We start from the raw sequence: 22,147 nt of genomic DNA, 5'->3' as shown, positions 1-22,147 counted from the left end.
TTGTCTTAAAACTGAGAAGTTTGGCATTATCCCTACATATTACAGCCTTCTACATAATTAAAATGGCAGTGAAATGTTAACTGTAATACAGCCTCTTGAAAATGGGATAAACACTTTGGTTTCTGTAGACTTTGATTTTGTTGTTGGTTAGGGTTTTTTGTGGGCTTTTTGTTTTTGATGGAAAGAAAAAATATAAAGAGTCTTGAAACCTGCAAAATCCTCACTTTTTTCATTCTTACTAGTAGAACACTAAGCTTTGCTACTAGGAAGATTGGTATTGGTGCTGTTTAAATCTCCTTACTGTGACATAAGGATTAATTGATGTCTTCATTTTTATTGTCTCTTCTCACAGCGTTGGACTGCATTGCACTTCCATTGTGTTACGTCTGTAGCTCCAAGTTTTAAATAAGTGGACTGCTTTATGTTTCTGAAGTTAACTATATCAATATTGTTAATGAATTTCTAGCCATCATCTTGAAATATTGAAAAAAATCTAACTTCTCTCTCTCTTTTTTTTTTTTTTTTAAGCGTGCCCAAGCTGTTCTTCAGGCAGTTACAGCCGTGCAGGCAACAAATGCTCCCATTAGTGGGACCACTGTTAGTGAGAGTGCAGTGACTCCAGCTCAGAGTCCGGTACTTAGAATAATTATTGACAATATGTACTATCCGGTAACCCTGGATGTTCTTCATCAGGTAAGCCAAATTTCTTTTTAACTTGGGCTGTTATTTTGAGGAACTTGTGTGTAAAATTCTGTGATGTTTTTGGCAGATATTCTCTAAATTTGGTGCTGTATTGAAGATAATCACATTCACAAAGAATAACCAGTTTCAAGCTTTACTGCAGTACGGTGATCCAGTAAACTCACAGCAAGCAAAACTAGTAAGTATAGTTTGCTTTTAAGGCTGGGGACCTTCCTGTGCTCTATATATTTGTAAAGTGTTACTATAACAGAGTACTAACCATAATAATGTGTCATCCACCAATTGCGTGAATGTTTTGAGATTAAAAAATAACAGGAATTACTATATCGTGTTGTTATATTGTGTAAAATCACAGCTTAAAGATACTATGTTTAAGGATAGTCTGTCTCAATACTTATAAACATCTGTAATTATGAACAAATATTTCAATGGCACTGCACATATATGAAATGATACACAAAACTGCAACAGTGAAAATGTCAGCCAGAAAAAAAATGCAGTATCTAATGTTCAAGGGTAGTTAATTCTCTGCAAGCAGCAAATTTAGTGTGCGCATTGAATTATTGTTGGGATATATTTTCTAAGCATCAAAACAAAGATGTGATTTGTGGATTGTATACAGGTTTGTGAAAGAATTGAATTATAGTATCCTAAAAAACAATATCTAGGCTTTATTATTAACCGTAAATGCACAGAAGAGGGTGCAGTCTCATTCATGGAACCTGGCTATGAAGAGGTATTGCAGCATTGATAGATGAGAGTAGGATCTTACTTTTGTTGTACAGGAAACTCTTCTATCCTGTGTAGTAGAGGCAGGGATGGGTAACTGGTTAGATCCATTATAGCAGGAGAGAGTCAGTGGATAAATTATGGCAAAGATCAGCAGCATATCATCTAGACCAGATCTTTTGAGTTAATCGAATGGGATACGTTCAGATCTGTGGTGATAGGAAAGTTGAATCAGAGGGGAAGGCTAGATTTTTTTGTTTGTCCTTTCAAGCGATAAATAGAATGAATTTATATTTTCAAACCTTCACATGCAGTCTGGGTTTGAAGAAGGCTGATTAAACTTGATGTGCTGGTTAAGGTATTGCTTGGCAGTATAGAAAGTGCTTAGTCTCATAGATGACAGAATAGCTGAAAACTTCAGAAAAAAGTGAAAAGCTTGCACCTCCAACTTAAGTTGACAGTGACTATCTCGTAGTGGAATAAAAAAACCAGGCCTGGTATTCTACTGTAAAGAATGATGACTATATTGAAATGAAGACCTTCATTAAATGGTAAAGGATGGTTCATCACCAAACGAAATACTAGGTATTGATTAAAAGATTAACCAATTGCTGCAGAAATCGACTGTAGTCATTTAGATTCATATTTGAAATATTTGTTGAACAGTTGGATGCTAATGTGTTTCTTGGAGAATGTTGTAATTCAGTCTTGATTTGTGTTTGGAAAGTTAAGTTTCAGTACTAGATGCTAATGCTGCTTTTTAAGCGCATTTTTGAAGCCAAATATGACGATCAATGGATAAATCTGTTGACTTTGGTTTTTGAGTCTTACGTATATTATCAGAAGATTTAATGGAAAGATGGCACCTATGAAACAAACTGTAGTGATTTGAAAATTATCGGTGTAATTCTAGGAATATATTATAAAGTGGCAAATTAATAAGTGGCTGAGGTATGTAAAAGTATGAAAGGAACCTAAGAATCTCTTGCCATTGTTTACTTCTGACAAACTGATACTGGCGCGTGGGACCCTATTAGTTATATTTTTTTTTTTCCTTTAAAAAGCATGTACTTGTTACTCCAGTTTTGCATGTTTTGATTAGGGTAGCTGTTCATTAGTGGTCACTCATGTGCAAATGACTAAACTTCATTGAATTACAGTGACTCCTGCATGTACGGTCAATGTCAGAGTGATCTTGAAGCCTGTCTTAGTGACAAATCAAACAGTCTTAGGTTTATAGTTTTGTTTTAACTTACCTATACATAAATAGACAAAATGATAGCAGTAATACCAACTGCAAGTATTGAAGGATGCTAAATTTGAAGGAAGGTTTGATTTCTCCGCTACCCTCCCAAGCTACATGGAGTAAAATAAGTACAGTTCTTATGGTTGAGCTACTGTGGTAAAATGAAGTGCCACCAAAACAAAAATACCTGAAGGAGAAAGAAACAGAAGACAGGAAAAAAACCCCTCTGGTTTAAGTTAATCTGAAAGTACAGTAGAAGCAAGAGGATCTGCTGGCTACACTTAAGTTGCATGGAGTTCAAAATTAAAAGCATGCTCAGAAAGTAAAGAACTTTTCAATTTGTTTTCCGTCAGTTGTTACTGTGGAAGATAATGGGGAAATTTAATTTTCCACTGGCACTCTTCACAGGAAATCAGAATGTGGCCTTAATAGAAATTGAAGACTTATTAAGGAAGTTAAAGAGCAATTTGAAAAACTCAAGTGATGTAAGTACCAAGGAGAGATGCTATTCATTTGAAGGTTCTGAGAAAATAGTGACACTGACAAGAATGTACAATATGAAGCCTCTAGCCCTGTGGGATCACTTTTGCTATTTGAATGAGCAAGTAGTGAAAAATTGCATTCCTGCTCCACTTGGTTGGTGAGAAACTCATTTCCTGTAAAAGTAGATTATGGCTACACTGATTCATGTTTCATCACCACCCTCAGATTGGATCACTGTAGTTTGTTACACTGTCAAGTTCAGGTGAAGATGACAAACTTCAGGTTGTGTGCAGTGCAGCAGTCTAGCCATGGGTTGGAGAAGGCGCTGAGAATATGCAACAGAGGAGTGTATGCACTGTTGTGCTTCCCCTAGTGAAGCAGAAGTTGATGTCTTGGAGATGTCTAAGGAGATTGCATAAGGAGATTTTCTAAACATGGAAAATAGCTCCTTCTCATAGTAAATGATCAGTACTCTCAACTTAAGCAGCAACTTAAATATTGCATATCAGTGATCTGGTATGCCATAGAAAAATTCGAGTGCCAGTGTTTGTCTGAACAACTGGGTGATCCAGAGTGTTGTCTTTATTGTAAATGCACCAAAAGTACTCTTGACAAATCTTGGATATTAATGGAGTCTATGGAGGATTAACAGTGACTCATGTAGCACATGACGGTCATCTTGACCCAACATGGATTAAAAATATCACAAGTCTAAGTAAGAGTTTGTTATGGTTGGCCAGTTAGTCCTTACTTGGCTCATAGGTTTTTAGGACCTCTTCAGGGATTCTGCTGAGGTTTGATTTGACATTCAAGACGTCCTCTTTCTAGTTGTTTGAGTGACAGTTTCAGGGTAGCTCTGCACTGGTAGCAGTCTGCAGAAGACTTCTTCTAGGCTACATTGCCCTAAAATTTGTGATAGATAGTCATTGCCAGAATGGAAAGCAAGGATATTGCCAGATAAGATATTTAGCTTCAGGGCAATTATCTGTGATTATTGCATTAAGGATTTTTGGGCATCTTGAATCTGAAAGAGCACAGTTTTTGCTCAGGAATGGTAAATAGTGTTGGGGTAAACAGAAGATTGCTGGATGGTATCCATTGTATCAGAAAGCCCAAGAAGTGCAGCAACAGTGTTTGTGTCCTGGATTTTCCGATGCTGTAGAAAACAGTAACTGGTCCTTCAGTCAAGGGTCTGCATGCTAAAAAGAGTCTTATTTTTGTATAATTGAAGGTGCTTTGCATACAGTTTTTGGCTACAGAAACTTCTTGTATCCTATATTAAGACATTCATCCTAAATTTAATTTCATGCCAATGAGCTTGGGACATTTCTCTCCCAAGACATTTACGATCTGACCTTTAGTTATTTTGATATGCTTACTTGAGCTGGAGTATGTTTGGTGAGCGTTACTTGTTTTTTTTAATGCTTTAAACTGTTAGGCCCTTCTAAAAGTCTTGGTTCTAGTCTATCCTGCTTTGTGTGCTTTGAGAAGAGAGTGAGTAAAGGCTGATTTTCCCTCTCTGTCCTTATGAGTTTGGAGAGAAGTTAATGGCTTTGTTGTGTTGCCACTCTGTCCCTTCCCCCCCGACACACACACTCTAATTTGATTTTTATTAGACTTTGGAAAATTCTTTCAAGCTTTCCTTCAAGAGATCTGTTTCCTGTCTTGGATTGTCATCTTAGGTGTTTACAGTGCTTGACAGAGAGAGAGGAGGATACAGAGTTTGTTGTTTCTTGAAGCCATTTGTCTTGAGAAACATTTACTAGCTAAATCTGAGCTCTATTTCTGAACTAGAAAATGAGAATATTGAAACAAAATACTGTTTTTTCTTGTCTGTCTTTTAGCTACTGTATGTGAATTATCTGAAGAATGCTGGAAGTGACTTATCTCTTCCTGATTTTTAGAGGGCTACTTTGGCCATCTCCTGTAGCAAGGTTTCATTCCAAGAATTCATGGTCTATACAGACCTTGGGAGACACTCAACAAAGCATAGTTCTTATATATGTAGTGCTTCTCAAGGGACTCTTTCACAAGGATTTTCAGACATCTGCAACGCTGAAAGTAAAAAGAGGAGCAGTGTATTCTATCCTTTACATCAGAAAGCCCTTCATTCAGGTGAGGAAAGCCTGAGAGAAGAAATGATTCTAGGAATGTACCTCCTTTGCTTCAGAGCCTGTCAATAGATCTGACTCTTATCGGCGTGAAGTTGCATCAGAGAGCTGCCATCAGTCATTCAGGATGTTAGAACATCTTGTAACTTTGATCTCAGGTGGCAAAAGTACACTGTTGCTGCTTTTAATGCTTTTCTCAAGCATCCACAAGCACATTGGGATGAGAAATCCTGCTGTCATGAGTCCTTGTTGACTAGATAGAAATTCTCGCTGTCCTTCAGAAAAGCTTGCATGTGGTTGATTATATCAGCAGCAGGAGAAAATACTGAACTCTTCCCTGTCTACCCCCTCTTTCCCCATGGGAACAGTCTCTTGTCTCACCTCTCAGTCTGTGGGATATTTTCTTAGTATTTTTCATCTCTTCATCTTTCTGGCTACTATGAGCAAAAAGAGAGGAGGGTTTGATGTTATTTTTAAGAAATGAGAAAGCACTGTATTTTGTGTGCAGACCTCCATTTTGTCAATATTCCCTGCACAATCGTCTCTGCTGTTTGTGAGAGATGCTCATCGGTCTCTATTCTCGAGCTATTTCGGCTAATTTCTGTGGTGTTAGGCTTTGTTTGCTTCAGTGAAAGGTGCTGCCTTGAGACACGAGTAGATTTTGGATTCTTTGTGACTATAACCCAGATTATTAAAACCCTTTCTAAATATTTAGTATTTTTGTACTGTAGGAGTTGTCTGGGATTTCTAGCTTCTTTCCAGCCTGCTCCACTATTTTGGAACATTCACTAGTATTGGGGATTGTGATTTTCTTTATTTCTGGTTTGCTCCCTTTCTTAACTGCCTTAGCTGATGTAGAACCATACAGCATACTTGTTTACTGGCAGTCATCCTTTACTGTTTATTTGGTTTGTTTGGGTTTTTTTTAGGGGGGTGTTTTTTTTGTTGTTTGTGTGTTTTCCCCGCCTAAAACCAATCTAAGGGGCCACAGAAACTTGTACAGATGGTGGTGTGTGTTTGCACTGTGGAGTTGAGGTCATTGTGTCAGTTGAGGCATATCTCTCTCTCCTTGGATTGTGTCATCAGTCTGAATTGAGAAATGGATTTTTGTTTTTTCTTTTACACTGTTTTCTGTTGGTCTTCTGCATGTTCTTACTAGTTGTCTTTATCTGTCTGCTCCTAAATACCACAGTGTGTTTTTTCAGGAACCTATGTGCTAGTAAGTTCTTGGCAGGAAGGGAGCCACTCATCAGAATTAGTTCCACCTCTAGAAAAAGTCCAAGAGGAGGGTACTTTTTAGTAACAAGATGGAGAAAAGGCAGGGGCATGGAAATGATTCAGTATCATTACACCCTTAGTACCGAATGATGACATACTTCTGTTGTTGAATATTAAGTAACAGGTTTGCTGGCATAGGCAGGGTAAAGAATGATACTCAGATTTGTAGAAGAGTCCCATGATACTAGATCTCCTTGGTTTTGTACCTCATCATGTGTGAATTGTGTGGATAAATACTCAAAGATTAATAAATTTGGTAGAAATAACAGGTTCTTTGAGATGATGTCTGTATGTACATTTGCTAACAGTATGGCTACTGTCTTTTTTTTTTTTTCAGGATATTTGTTTGAGAGGAACAGGGTTTGGGGGTTTATTGCACACCTTTTCTTGCCATGTAGAAGGAGCTCAGGACACACATTCAACAGTTGTGACTTTGTGTGTGAATCTTGGAAAAAGCCTAGTTGCTGGTAATATTTTGTCCAGTATTGTTGGAGGTGTATGATGCTGCTGGTAGAGGTGGGTGGGGTGAGGTTTTTTTAGGTTTTGATCTGTTGCAAGGAGCCTTTCCCAGACTATGACTACAGTGCTCATTAAGAGTGCGTCTCCTTCCTTTCTCTTTTAGGATGGTCTTTCAAAGGGTTTGCGTCCCAACTACAAGAGATTTCTCTTGTGCAGTATTCTTTTGTATGTAATTTTGGTCACTTCATATTTGTCAGAAAGAAGAGTTTTTGCTGCTTTAGTGTTAAGTTTTAGCTACTTATGCAGCTCCCTTTAAACTAGTACTCTGAAAACGACAAATGCCAGTATATTTTGGTTTGCTACTTTTTAACGCTGAAATGTTCATCAGTGAAAAATTTTGTCAGCCATAAATCAGTGTATTTACAGGCTCTGCGCAGAGATATAATATGAATCTTAATTGTGTTTTAAAGACTTAAGAGGCTTGTCATGGTCCTCTGATTTAGACTGCCTTGTTGTCTCATTCATACCTAGTTTTCTTCATGATGTTAATGGATATTTCCTTGATACTAATGGTGTTGTCTTTGACAATAAGTAAGCTCTGGCTGCGTAAACTGGACCTACCTTTAATCCATCATTTAGTAGATTTTGGAAGTGGTGACTTGAGTCTCGGTGTATAATTTTTTTTTACATGTAAATGTTTAAGTGAGGTTCTTTTCCCAAATACTAGCATTAGGAGTCTTGCATTCTGCTTTGCCACTGTGTATAAAAGAGGTAGCAAATTCTGTATTCTGTAGTGATGATGCCCACCACCCCCAACAAAACAGGATTAATCCTTAGCTTGTATTCTGTAAATCAGGACAGTAGGTTTTGCTTTGCCAGTATTGGTATAAATTATTGTTTGAGCTCAGTTTCAAGCACAGGACTTTAATGCCTAAGTGTTGAGATGACATCCGTATTCTCAGGTTTCTGTGCTTTTTTTGTATTTTCTATTTTATATTTTCCAATTACTTAAAGCTTCTAATAATACTAACCTACTTATTCTTGTACATTGACTGCTAATGGTGGTAATTCCTTTAAGTCATTTCTTGAGCCCTGCAGATGTCAGCTGTGATAATACATTTTGTAGGAAGGGACAGCGTTGCTGGCCCTGACCTAGCAGAGGGGTGTCTGCAGGATGTTCACTTTCCAGATGCATCACTGTATGAAAATAGCTATGTTGCTTCTATACTCAGCAGGCATACTAGTTTCGTGTGGTGCTTGGCTCAAAGTAGTAAGTCCTACCAGAACTTAAATGTGTTTTAAAGTGCATTTCAGATGTTACCAAGCTAGCTGTGCAAGAGCTAGCTAAGGTGAAAAAGAGGTAAATTTCATTCCAGTGTTAATCCAGAGAAACCAAAGATCTGATTTGTGTATGAAAGTGTGATTTATCTGTGTTTTTTTAACCACGTGTGTGTGTGTATATATATAAAAGACGTTTCTTATATTTGCCATAATTTGATTGAATGGATTAATTTTTAAGATGAGATGTGTCTTTTCTTCCTAGAGTTTCTTAAGAATATAAACTAACTTAGTAACAGAAATTTCCATGGTTTTAGTCTGTCTTATTTAGATGTTAGTGCTTCAAGTGAAAGGAATGTATGCCCACAATGTAAATGGAATAAAATCCAGGTATATCCATTCACCTGGTATTTAATGAAAATGCATGGAGTGTATATAATTAGGCCTTTTTAGAAAGTCTTTTCATAAGAGTTCTAAGTTGTACCCTGTTAAGAGTTCATGTGAATTTCACTGTTAACAAGCATCCTTTGAGAAACAGTAACTAATTGTGAAAATAGGAACTTCTTAAAAAAGTGTTAATACCATTAAGTTAGCAGATAAAATAGCTTTTCTTCCAGTTTTGGCGTGGGGCAGAAGGGAAAGCATGACGGAACATTGTAAATATTCTGCTTTACCAGATAACTGCCTAGTGTGGTATTTAAGTCTAGTTTGGTGGGGGGGTTTTTTAGGTCAGTTTTTTCTTTTTTTTTTTTTTTTTTTTTTTTTTTTTTTGTTTGAGAAATGTATTTGGCATTGTGTCTGAGACGAGGCTGTAGAGTACAGGTAAATTAACTATACTCAGCAGACTAACTTTTAAGTTTGACTATGTTAAAATGGTTCTTACCCACTTCGGTGAATAAACAGTTTCTAGGTAAGAGAAGTAAACATCAAGCTTCCTGGTATCATGTTGAGAGCTTGATGCATTTTACTCTTAATTGGTTTTAAGGTAGACAGTAGGGCAGATAAATATCTATACATTAACCTTGCTTTATTTTTAAAAAAAAAAATAAAATACAAAAGCTGTGCAACCAACCTGTATTATGTATTTTTTTTAAATAAAGTGACTTCTTTTTCCAGGCCTTAGATGGTCAAAATATTTATAATGCTTGCTGTACCCTACGGATTGATTTTTCCAAATTGGTGAATTTGAATGTCAAGTACAACAACGATAAAAGCAGGGACTACACTCGTCCTGATCTTCCGTCTGGTGATGGACAGCCAGCGCTGGACCCAGCTATTGCTGCAGCGTTTGCAAAGGAGACTTCTCTTCTAGGTATGATTCTGACATAGTTCTTTGGTATTGCAAACTCACTTGGTGAAAATGCTTAACCTTTCTTACAACTGAAGATCTTAGATTGTGGTAGTGTCCAAAGGCCCATTGGGACTTCAGCCTATATTGTGATCTGAGTTGTAGTAACACAATTGCATTATCTTTAGAAGTCCTGCATAAATGAATGAGAGAATGCATGACAATGAGAAGTGCATGAGGCATAAGGAGAAGTCAACTTACTTCTACTTTTTATTCTCAAATCGATCCTCCTTTATTTCTTATGTTCCTGTCAGCTGCTACTGCCAGTCTTGCCCACCCAGATTTCTAACAAGAGACTTAATGTGATTTGCATGTTTCATTCATGATAATACTTATTTATAATATCGGACTAAAAGTAACATTTTGTTGTTTTACTTCAGCGAGGAAAGATCTTGCTCTTTGCTTAAAAAAAAAAAAAAAAAAAAAAAAAGAACCAATGGGAGCCTGTGGTTTCTGTAAATAACAGGAAAAGAGTATGTAGTTGTGCTTCCAGTGCCATGATGCTTGAGTTCTAATATCCCATCAGCTTTTGAGTAGGTGAAATGATTTGAGAAAGATACAGATCGCTATATATTCTGATTATTAGCAAATAATTAATGCATACTTCTAGAGAAATTCGTAAATTTTTTTTAATCACAAATCATTGCATAAGTTTCCCTCCTACTTCTGTCAAATTGCTGGTTTGGGGGGAGAATACCTTTCGCTCATCAAAATTTAATAGTACTCAGACATAGTGTCATGGCTTCTATAAAACCAGATTTATTTTATTGTGGCCATCGTTCTTCCCATTTAGTCTTTTTTCTTATTTTATTATTCTTTGATTGTTTTCCATTTCTCTTCTAAAGAAAACTTGAGAACAACATAGGTTTCATGTCTTATTTTTAGTACAGGATGAGCCGACTTGGAGTAAATCAGAGTAATGTAGTAAGAGAGGCCTCTGTTCTCTGTGTTACAAAAGTTACAAGGCACTTAGTGAATGCGTGAGCCAAGGGAAGGGGTGACTACTGTAGTTGAGGCTACTGAATACTGTGCTAGATCTGCCCCTTTTCCAAAATCAGATTACCTTTCATATCTAGTTGTAAATTACACACACCCACCTCCCAGAAGTTTTGGAATGTTCACGTTCAGATCATCCATTATGACTTGCAAAATGGTTTATCATCTGTAGAACATCGGAAGTTCTGGAAAGTAAAAAAAAATACCATAAGAATCTAAAATCTCTGAAAATCTCAGCTAGAATTTTTCTTTTTTCTCTTTTTAACTTCCCATACTTGAAAAATTGAAATCTCCTGTTTCATGGATTGATGGGGAAGATGGATGAGTGTTTGAAGAAGCTTGATGCTGTAGAGATGAATACTGTAGAAATGCCCTTGAGGCATTTAGCAGTTGTTTTGTCAGTATGTGATGACTACTAGGATGTAGACTCGGTTCTGCAGTATGAGTAAGGAGACAAAAAAGCTGCTTAATAATACGACACTCATCATATTAGATGTTGTAAGGCAAGGGTTTTGGAGCGGAGATGGTCAAAGATTCATGGCTGATAAATAGTGGCAAATGCAGCATTACTTACGTAACTAGTTCTGACATTTTCATTAATTCTGAGAAGTTGCTTTCCAGTCCCAGACTTACTAACTTATTTCTTTATATATAATGCTTATAGTATACGTTGAATTAACATTTAATTTGATTGGCATAGTGGAATCGTACTCTGAGAATGCTTGGATTGTTGCATCACTTTGGATACATGTAATAATTGGGGTTATTATACTTGTTAGTTACGCCAGTCACTTTAGCTTTAACGGACTTTGTTCTAGTGGATTGGGCTTGAAAGTCACTTAGATGCTTTTTAGAGTTTTGTGTACAAAAGTACACGTTTTCTAACCTTCTGATTTTAATGAGACTCGTTCTTTTGTGAATATTAAAGGATTTTCCTAGTAAAATTGTGAAGATGACAGTCGTAATAGCAGACTATTTTAATTCTTATTCTCTGGATGGACCTCTTTAAATGCACTGTTTTCCTGAACAGCAGGAAATTAAAAGGTACATGACCTGAGTAACTTCCATTGCAGCTGTGAAACATTTTTAGAGCACCAGTCGTGTCAGTCATATTTATTTTGATAAGCAGTGGAGATGTCATGGCTTGTTTTTCTTGTGTAAAAGTAATCATTATTTTGAAAGAGACTTAGGGGAGCTGAATAACTCTGCTTGTGGCCATTTGGGTGAGTTTGGGGATGATTACAGTTCTCTCTGGTTTTGTTTAGGGTTTGGTGGGTTTTTTTTCCTAGTTGCCTTTTCTGTTTGTTTTTACAGAAGTTGAGCTCTACAGCTGAAAACCTTTACAAAAAAGCTCCATAGTACTGTTGGTGCCTTAGCCATTTGAGTAGTTGTCAAAATGGGAATGGTGCTTGTTTGAATATGTAAGAACAGTATTCTTGCTCTAGGCTGCTTTCTGTGGAAAAAGGCACAAAATATAAGTGACATAAATAAGAAAGGACAATGGATAGAAAAAATCAAAAGCCTAAATGGATGCTTGCACATGCAGTTTATAGCCACATTTTTATTCAGTTACTCAAGAGGAGAAGAATAAGAATGCTTTAAAAGTTCAGGGAGTTGGGAGATGGAGGTCAGCAAAGTGTGTAATACAGCAGAATGATAGCGGTGACCTTCTTCTTGCTTCTTTCTTTTATCATAGTATTTTATTTCCTTTTATTTGCTTTAGAATTCTTATTTCTGTAATGCTGATAAAGATACTTTCAGAGTGTACTCAGAGCATCTGCCATGCCCTGTTCACAGATCATTCCCAAAGGGCATGTTCCTCCATGAAAGATTGGAGCTCCATTTTGAGCTTAATATGTTCTTTCAGGTTCTTTTACATGCTCAATACTATAACTTGAACCTGTGGCATTCTTGTTAAGTCTCTGTAGCTGTTCTCTTATACGTATATAATGAGATCACTAACAGGAAATGTGGTAAGGACTCGGTTCTGACTTTCTGTTATGTTGTGCTATTGTATGCTAGATAGTTGTACAACTTGGATGCCTCTTTGTTGGTGGCTTTTTAACAAAATACAATAATTCATATGTCAGAAGTGAGGTTTACATTTAATATAATTTTGTGAGTTGAGTTTTAGTGACAAGATGTGAGCCTTGTTAGTCCTGGTGTTTAAATCTGCATTCATGCTAAACTGTTACATTTCAATTTCCTTTAGGATGGAATTAGCCTTCCTCTTCAGTCAATGTAACTTTGATGTACTGTAGTAACACCTAGAGCTTCATAAGCTGTTATGCAGAGATTTTACAGGAAGCTAGTATCTCCCCCAAAACCAGTGAGGTGAAGTATAAGTAGCAGGGCAATAACAAGTTGAAAAAGACAGGTTACTTGACATCAAGACAGGAAAACGTTCATGACTGGACTAGGGACTAAATCCAGTTCTTAGTTGCAGTTATGCATATCTGCATTAGGACTACACCTCCTGCTTATCGTTTTCATACAGAAGTTCATAATATATTTTTAGTATAGCTTTAATTTACCTCTTAGTGAAACGGCATTGCAAATTTGAATTTCAGAAGTCCTGCAAAAAGATGGAATGAAGGAGAATAAATAATGTGACATGCTGTGTTTAAACTTCATTGAGGAAAAAGACGAAAAATGTGTATAGTATTTGTATGTTTTCATCAGTATTGGGGGAAAAAGCTAAGAAATTATCTGTCATCGTTGGAAGCTAAGATAAAGCTTTCCTAGTACCAGTTGATCATGTTGACAAAGTAGCTAACACTTCTAAATAGTTTCAGTCCTCAAGTCTTTAACGTGTTGCATGATAACTAATAATTGGAAAACAAGTTGTTAGTATTTTTATTTACTATTTTTTTATATGCTTAAATCAAAATGGCAGATTGGAGTGCAGCGGAGACTTACAGAAGAGTTATTTTCTTTGGGTTTGTAATTTCTCTGACCTTTCATAGGAGGTCTCCGTGTGCTATGTGATCAGTTAGAAACGTATTGGTCAAATAGATGATCCTAGCCTGTGTGCATCATGACTCATTCATCTGCTACTTTCTCAGCTATGATGCAATAATGTGTCAAAAATCTTTGACACTGTAAATTGGACATCTTTTCAATGAGTCTAGTTACCTTTTAAAAGGAGAAAATCACTAATGGACAGAATAGGCTGGTTTCAAATGAGTTATCAGAAGCAGATGGTTGATTTATTCCACCATGTGCCCCCAAAGTTCTGGGTTTTTTTTTTACAGAAAGACCCTTTGATTAAACAACCACTGTATTATACTGAACTGCACCAAACAAAATAATTTAAATAAGAGCTGCTAATAATTGTAAATACTAATATGTAATAATACTTTAACTGAAATATAGATATTTCTTTAATTTTACAGCTGGAAATATGTTGTAGTTAGGGTTCCCGCACCTTTATCCCTTGCTATCTTCACTGATTTTCTTTATTAGCAATTTCCAGTAATGCCCCTTTTTAAAGTTCTTATTAATTTAATCTGTTTCAAAGGATAGTAACTGGAAATACCTTTGTATGAATGCTGTTGAATTAATGTTTGGTTTTAACTTCTTCAGTGGGACCAAAGGATATGTTCTATAGAGTGTGTGATGCTATGAAGAGTTTGTCTTTTAAAGTATTGACTTAGTGAGCCCAGGAATCAAGGAACCATAAAAACTTCGCAAGTCATCTTTAAATTCCATTATTCCTAAAGATGCTGGGCTGGCTTAAAGCTTCTAAGTGTAGAGAGATGTCTCTATAAACACTAGGAGGTTTGAAATGCTTTAATATCTTTGCATTTTCTAGTACTTAAATGTTTGCTGTTGACCTAGTATAAAATAAGTTGTCTCCCTTCAGGTGGACGTTTGTCTCATCTTACTGTCATTCTTCACGTTTCTGTCTGCATTACTTACATAGTAGATGAGTGTAAATAAACATGACTTTCTTTAACTGCATCCTTTACTTTCATGAAAGTACAATTAATAAATCTATATTCTTCAGCTTTAACCCAAGAGCAGAACGTGCATCATATTTATTAGATTTCTGTCTTGCTATTAGTATATAGCATTACACTTTCCTTTCCCAGAAAAAGAATTTTGAGAAACAGAATTACTGTGCTTGGAATAGCAGTGGTCCTTCTAATTCCATATCCTCTCTCTGACAGCGAATGTTTTTTCTGTATTCTCTGATGGAAGACCCAGCGCAGTCCTCATAATGGATGGTCATACAGTAGCATAAATGGGGGTAGGTGGGGTGGGGTGCTTTCCTAACCCCCAGGTAGCCTGTGCTTGGCTTATGTGGTGAAACTACTATGTTGCTTTATTGCCTGTTTAATGTAACTGGTCATTGTGTCTGTAGAACATCTCATGTAGTCTCAAATCTGATAAGTGTTTTTGCAGGGTGGAAGGGAGGAAGACAAATAGGGGATTTCCTTCTTTTTATTTATTATGGTCGGTCCCACAAATATCACATATAATGCAATAGAAAGATCATATTTGTTGCCATTTGATTGAAGTAGATTTTCCCTATGTCTTGTGGCATGAGAGATAACTAGAGAATGGCCATTACTCATAACTTCATATTTCTCTGGTTTGCCCCTTAAATGCTAACATTTTTAATCTTTTAAACTTCATTGGATAGCATTCCGTATCTCTATAATTTCTGTTCTTAGAACACTTACTATTTTTTCTTCTGTGTGCGCTTTGGCAGGAAATGACCACAAAATAGTTTTCAATGATTGATAGTAAATGTGTTTAGCATTATCACAAAGTAGTGATTGATGTCCTGTTCCCTCTGAGAGGTCATTTGTCCAGTCCAGCAAAATCTTTTTCTCATTTTTTTAATGATTTGTTTTTCACAAATTTGTGTAGCACCATAAATAAATTGGAATGGAGATAGAAATCTTCTCTAGGGAATTAAAAAAAAATTGTAACCTACCTTATTCTGCCTTCTGACCCTGATCTGTCCTTCATAGGTTCCCTTTTGATACTAAATCTGGGATTACTCTTTTTTTTTTTTCCTTAAGCAATGGTGGAATACATTATTACCTGCTTATTATTTGGACGTTGACTGAAACGGAAGAATTTTTTTTGTTATAACTTCCTTTAAAATAATACTTAATATGGGAAGGAAAGAAGTCTTATGTATATAATGTAAAGGTTATGTTTAGTCTGTCTACTTGACGTGTGAGAAGATGGTCAACAGTTAGCTTAGATGATCATATAAATATTGGGAACTGCCAAAATACTGAAATCCGATAAACCAGTTGCAGTGAAAAAAAACAACGCAACAACTGAAGTTATAATTCCCCATTGTTTTTTACTCATTTTACTGCTTCAGCGTCATTTTACTGAACTCTTAAAATTTTGATCAAATACAATAAGACTGTTCTACGTATACTACTCTAGTCCATATGTATCAGAAAAACCTTTCACACATCCTGGGAGTAGCCCACTCACTCACCTGAAATGCCCTGCTGACTTGGCAAAACCAGCAGCTCTCTGAAACACCCAATTTTCCTTGGAAGAAGAAAAATAGGAGCACGGCTGAAGATTTAGTGAATGGTTGTTCCAGGAATAGGATTATGGAGACACAGAGTGTGCTCAGTGGTGCTACCTTGAATCTTGAACTTCAAAGGTTGCCTCCTTAACCTCATTTATGTTAAGGCTTCAAGAGATACTTGGGCCTTTTCACATAACCAACTCCATTGTTGTATATTCAGTCTGAAGCATCAAGTTGAATTAAGGAATGCCCTTCCAATAGTGATGCGAATTATGGATGTAATGATGTAGAGAGCACAATTAGTGTTTATTCTTACTGGTTTGATCAACATTTACTTGGTGCCATTTTGATAAGCTAGACACTGTAAGCACTTTGGAATACAGTGGAAACAGTTTTGATGCACAAGAATGAATTACTTTTTACATTTCATCTCTTCTTCGAACACTTGAGCCGAATAAAAAGAAACAAATCGTGTTTCTCTTCCTTATGTTAATTTAACAACCCATTTTACAACCTTTTGGGTGACTTAAGCGGTGGAATGGTCTGCTTTGTAGAGTGTTGTATGTAACACTTGTACTGATATAAGTACTTTTTTTTAACGACTTGTGTGTGTTTCGTAAAATATGCTTTATTTTAAAATTAGGGCTTCCTGTTGCAGCTGTTCCAGGAGCTCTGAGTCCGCTGGCTATTCCAAATGCTGCAGCTGCAGCTGCTGCTGCTGCTGCTGGCCGTGTGGGTATGCCTGGAGTTTCAGCTGGTAGCAATACAGTCCTCCTGGTTAGCAATTTAAATGAAGAGGTCAGTGAAACAATTTTACTTTTTTTCTTCTCTCTTTAATCACACTTCATTTGTCAGTATTTTATAATTTCTTTGCGTTTGACCTCTTCCATTTGGATTTTAAGCTCAAAGTATTTTTGCTGGTTTTTAATAATTCCCCCAAAGTTAATTTTAAAGCCATTATTGTTAAGTACTTTCGTTTTCCCAAGTAGCTAACAACCTAAAATGTCCTTTAATAGTCTGCTACCTATTTTTTTTTTCCTAAGAAAAATGTGGTAACTACTGCACGTTTGACATTTGAATTGAAAGCTTTATTTTTACAAAATAGCAACTGTGCTTTTATTTTGCAATTATAGTCATGTAAGCTAGAATTTCTATTTTGTTCTAATTGTTTGCTGTTTCATTTCATGCTTGTATCTCACATTTTAAGGTCTTAGTTTATGTGAACTACTCTAACACGTTTTTCTTTGAAGGTTCTCCCAAAGATCTTGACGAGGCACTCTTCCAGTCTCTCTTAGTAATTTTTTTTCTTTGCAGTTACTCATTTGTCTTTAAAAAATAATAAAAAGTGATGGCAAGGCATTTTCACCTTAACTGTATCTTTCTTGCTAACTCTGAAATCTAAAGGGGTTAATTTAGTTTTGCATTTTTACTGTCCTTTACATTTATTTTGATGGCTGTGAAAGCTGGTATGAAATGTGGGAAGGTTGTATCAGTCTAGGTGTTCCATTTTTAACTGGCCTCTGTCACTGTAAATCATTAAGCTTTTTTTTTTATCATCTGGTACTATTTTGTCATCCACTATCTTGCATGTTAAATTGTTTTAGATCAGAGCGCCATTTTGAAAGATTTTTTGCCTGCATTTCATAACCAGCCATGCTTACGCAGTTGAAGTTCAAAGTTTAAAATTTCTATTGCATGCTTCTTTTTATTTGTTTTCATGTTGAGATGAAATGCTGTAGTTTACTCTTGATATGAATGTACTTTACCCATATTTGTCTTGGGTGACTACATTTTATTCAGTTTTTCTTGTACAGTACATAAACCAACCATTTTCTGACCAAATTCCTGCATTTCCTATGTACTGACCTATATTTTATTTTTTTTTGTTCCCTACTTTCTTTTTTCTTCTGCATTGCTGTATTCCCTTCCCCATTTCATCCTTTCCCCTTTGTGTTCAACTTCCCTTTCCTTGTCTTTACCCAAATTCCCATGCCCTTCCCTGTCTTACCCTTCTTGTCTTTGTCTATGTTCCCTGTCTTCATTCCCTATGTTCATGCTTCTGTGCTTGAACAAAATGTTCCTCGGACCAACTTGCCCCAATTAACCGCCTTGAAACCATGATCCATGACCACCTCACCATTCTGCGGGAACCACCCTTCGTTATGGATGATCTGTTCATCTCCGCTCTTCCTCGACTCTTCTCTCTTCTTGTCTTACGCTGCTTGCTCTTCTCTCCTTCTAAAGATGGTTACGCCCCAAAGTCTGTTTACCCTCTTCGGTATGTTATTGTTAGCACTATACTTTTATTATTGATTTGATTTTGTTTTGGTTTTTTTTTTGTTTTGTTTTTTTTGTTTCACCTTAATTCTTATTTGTAGCTAGCACTTTGGCTTAAAGTTGAATAGTAAATCTTTTGCTATTTTTCTTTTGCTGTTTAAAACTCTCCATAAACACAGATTTTCTTTTAATGCATGCTAATATATTTTGCATGGTCTTTAATTTAATATCATTCACATAGCTTTGAGGGTTTATCAGAAATTATTCTTTTCAAAATTCACTATTCAAAATCTTCTTCTTTATTCATTTATGAGAGTGTTGCGTTTGAGTGAATGGTCTTGTTGCTGTCTGAATGTTCCATTGATATGTCAAAATGTGTTACTTAGGCGACTGGCTTTAAAATGAACTTTTTTTTTGGGTTACCTTTGACTTTGAAAAGGTGTTTATGGTGATGTGCAGCGTGTGAAGATTTTATACAATAAGAAAGACAGTGCTCTTATACAGATGGCTGATGGAAACCAGTCACAGCTGGGTAAGGCTAGTTTTCTGTTTATGTTCCCATTAGTCTAAGTACTTGAAATTATGCTTAGTTCACCTGATTCTACACAGCATGTTTACATTTGACAATTTGTCTTGTATCCTGGTTACCTGCAAGATTCAAAACATTATTGCATGCACCTGTATTCCAGAAGGTGTGCGCAATATCCTAAATTAATTCAAGAGCTGAGTCATATGTGATGGTCTTCAGTTAAATTAAATGTTCGTGCAGATGTTGCAGGCCTAGTTCTCTAATCCAGTCTTTTAGTACATTGACCCTTTGATTTGCTCGGGTATTTTTCTTGTTTGCTTGTGCGGTGTACCACAAGCTATGTAAAAGTAACACTGAATTGAGGAAGCCCGTTTTCTTTTTTAGCCATGAGCCATCTTAATGGACAAAAAATGTATGGAAAGATTATTCGGGTTACCCTTTCTAAACATCAGACAGTACAACTACCTCGAGAGGGACTTGATGACCAAGGGCTGACTAAAGATTTTGGTAATTCACCTCTACATCGCTTCAAAAAACCTGGTTCGAAAAACTTTCAAAATATATTCCCTCCTTCTGCAACACTTCATCTGTCCAATATTCCGTAAGTCTTGACTGTCAGTGAGCCCGTAGTATTAACGTGAATCACAACATGCTGAATTGACACTATTTATGTCTTGCTTAAACTTGTGTTCTTTCTGTTTGTAGACCATCAGTAGCAGAAGAGGATCTACGCACATTGTTTGCCAACACTGGAGGCACTGTGAAAGCATTTAAATTTTTTCAGTAAGTACCTTTTCTGTACACAGCTCTAACAAAAGACTGCCTAACTGCGTTTTTGCAGCAGGTCTTAAGCAAAAACACATAGAAGATGGCAAACATTAGGAGCAGCCCCTTTAGTGTTTGAGTTCCTAATGCGATTATTTTGTTTCAGAAGAGATCACAAGATGGCTCTTCTTCAGATGTCAACAGTAGAAGAAGCTATTCAGGCTTTGATTGATCTTCACAATTACAATCTGGGAGAAAATCACCATCTGAGAGTTTCTTTCTCCAAGTCAACTATTTAAAAAGGCAGATTGAAAACAAGGGTGCATTGCATTGTTTGGTGTCGTCACCTATTGACTGTTCAGGAAAGTGGGGACCAGAGTTTGTCTTCTGTTTGTTTTTTAATTTTTTTTTCCATGCCGTTATCATTCCTTGGTGGTTTTAAAAAATAAAAAAAAAATAAAAAAGCAGTGATGTTAACTGCTGTTGTTGTTTCAACTGTTGTTTAGATAAATCATCATTTTGTTTAAAAGATTTCAAGTTAATACCACATTTTTTCAACTTAGTTGACATACGTGCCTTAAAAAGCAAAACTAGTACTGCTGGAATTGCATAACTAGTAAAAAGTAAATTTGGTTGTCTGGGGCACATTGTTACATGATAATTTAAATATGTTTAGGCAGGGGTGTGTAAAAAGGTTAAGCTTTTGTTTCTCCTGCGTGATAGATTTCTTTATCTGCTGACTTGTCACATATTTTTTTTTTAATTGGATAAGATGCATTACGCTGAGTAAATGAGTAAAATGACATTATTTGATTTCTGCTACTTTTTGCTTTATGCTTTTTTTTTTTTTAAAAGGCCTTTTATACTTCATGGTTCTGGTCTAGATTCAGTTATGAATGTAGGCATTAGTTAAAATTAACAAGGTACAGCATATTAATTTCTTAAGGGACAAAAAGTGACTTCTGTGACTTTGAGCCCTACGTGAAAAGCATTGTGGAATCTTAACCTTTTTGTACACACTCTTATGGGATGTATCATATAAATGTCAGCACTAAGTAATGTCTTGTTTGTGGCTGAATATTTTTCGTAGATGTTTTTGAAGTTGACATGACTTATGTGCGTTTCAATATATATTGCCATCTTTAGTTTGTAATTAAGATATGGAATATGGTTGTGGATTTCTGAGCATGTACAGACTGGTCAAGCTAGTTCAGGAAATGGTGCATGTGTTTTTCAGTGATGAAGAAAGTTTGCTGCAGATGCTTGCAGGAAATTTTGTGGCAGTTTTCTAAAACTGACAACCAGGTGGGACCAAAGTTTATGTGCCTTTAGTCTTAATTTACCTTGCATTGTAATATTCAGTTTTAATAAATCTCTTCAAAATATTTTGTATTTAGAAATTGATCTGACTTTACTATAAACATGGCTCAGAATCTACAGATCCAGTTAATTTCAAGGCAGTTCTCTGTCAGTCTGAACTGTTACCTTGATTCTGTTTAAATGACCAATACTTTTTGAAATTGATGTACTGAGTTTCAAGATTCATAGATTCTGTTACTGATGTAGAAAAAAAAAAGTCATGTATATTTTCTATTAGTTGAGTTTTTACATCTTTAGAACTGTAAAATTCAGTATAGTTTGGAAGTGGCACAATTAAAAATTAATTTTCTAACAAAGTTGGGAGGTTTGACGGTTGTTTAATTTCATTTTGTGTGTACTCTGCTTACCTCTGTAGCATGCTCAATAAACACTTCTGTAGCTCTGTATTCACCTTTTCTGTCTTTCTCTGCTGCTTTCTATCTCTCTTTATTTTTCACTTCTACTGTGCTTCTAAATTCATGTTTATTCTCTGCCAGGGTGGGAAAAGCATAATATTAAAAAATACAATTTATGGCTTTTTACCATAAATCTGATGCTGTGAAAAATACCAGCTTTTTATTTTCAGAAAGATAGTGACCCCTTTGCAGGCATATGTGCATATTAAACATTTCCCACCCTGTTATAACTTACTGCTTTAAAGACATAACTTTTATTGTAGTTCGTTAGCTCTTTCTTTCTATCTTTTTAGTTTTTAAGCAGATTTATGCACTAATAGATCTCTCAGGTTTGCCATGCTCTCTTGCTGCAGTTTCATATTCCATTTTTTTGTGTCTGCTAAAGATTTTCTACTAATCATACAATATACTTGTGGGTTAAAGTAACAACATTTTTAACATTGGAAAAGAGGACCATGCATATTCCAGACCAGATATTTCACATTTTGGGGACAGAGGTTCAAAAGAATATAAAAACTGTTTGGGTACTTGAACCAATTGTTGTGGGGTTTTTTCCCCTCAATTAGAAAGAGAATTAAAACTTCTACACGGTCTCCTTTTAAGAGTAACTGTGTGATCCTAAAGCATTACATTGGTAAAAGCTGTCAGTGTTCAGTTCGAAG

At 36.0% G+C, this 22,147-nt stretch overlaps 1 protein-coding gene across 8 annotated transcripts in view; it reads left to right on the top strand.

Annotated features, from left to right (window-relative positions):
• Positions 1 to 21,386, top strand: part of PTBP2 (polypyrimidine tract binding protein 2) — a 49,869-nt gene extending 28,483 nt beyond the window's left edge. For 3 of the 8 annotated variants that reach the window (XM_054072742.1, XM_054072734.1, XM_054072736.1), the window contains 9 exons: positions 529 to 693; positions 770 to 880; positions 9,403 to 9,598; positions 16,783 to 16,937; positions 18,384 to 18,417; positions 18,856 to 18,948; positions 19,330 to 19,546; positions 19,651 to 19,728; positions 19,877 to 21,386. In XM_054072742.1, the coding sequence (XP_053928717.1) occupies positions 529 to 693; positions 770 to 880; positions 9,403 to 9,598; positions 16,783 to 16,937; positions 18,384 to 18,417; positions 18,856 to 18,948; positions 19,330 to 19,546; positions 19,651 to 19,728; positions 19,877 to 20,009 (1,182 nt within the window). In that variant the 3' untranslated portion in view covers positions 20,010 to 21,386. The remainder of the gene's footprint in view (positions 1 to 528; positions 694 to 769; positions 881 to 9,402; positions 9,599 to 16,782; positions 16,938 to 18,383; positions 18,418 to 18,855; positions 18,949 to 19,329; positions 19,547 to 19,650; positions 19,729 to 19,876) is intronic. The other 5 variants (XM_054072737.1, XM_054072740.1, XM_054072735.1 and 2 more) reach the window with 3 other exon arrangements.
• Positions 21,387 to 22,147: the final 761 nt, after the last annotated feature.

Source organism: Cuculus canorus, chromosome 8, assembly GCF_017976375.1.
Source record: "Cuculus canorus isolate bCucCan1 chromosome 8, bCucCan1.pri, whole genome shotgun sequence".
Lineage (NCBI taxonomy): Eukaryota > Metazoa > Chordata > Aves > Cuculiformes > Cuculidae > Cuculus > Cuculus canorus.
This window is presented reverse-complemented; position numbering and strand designations above follow the sequence as displayed.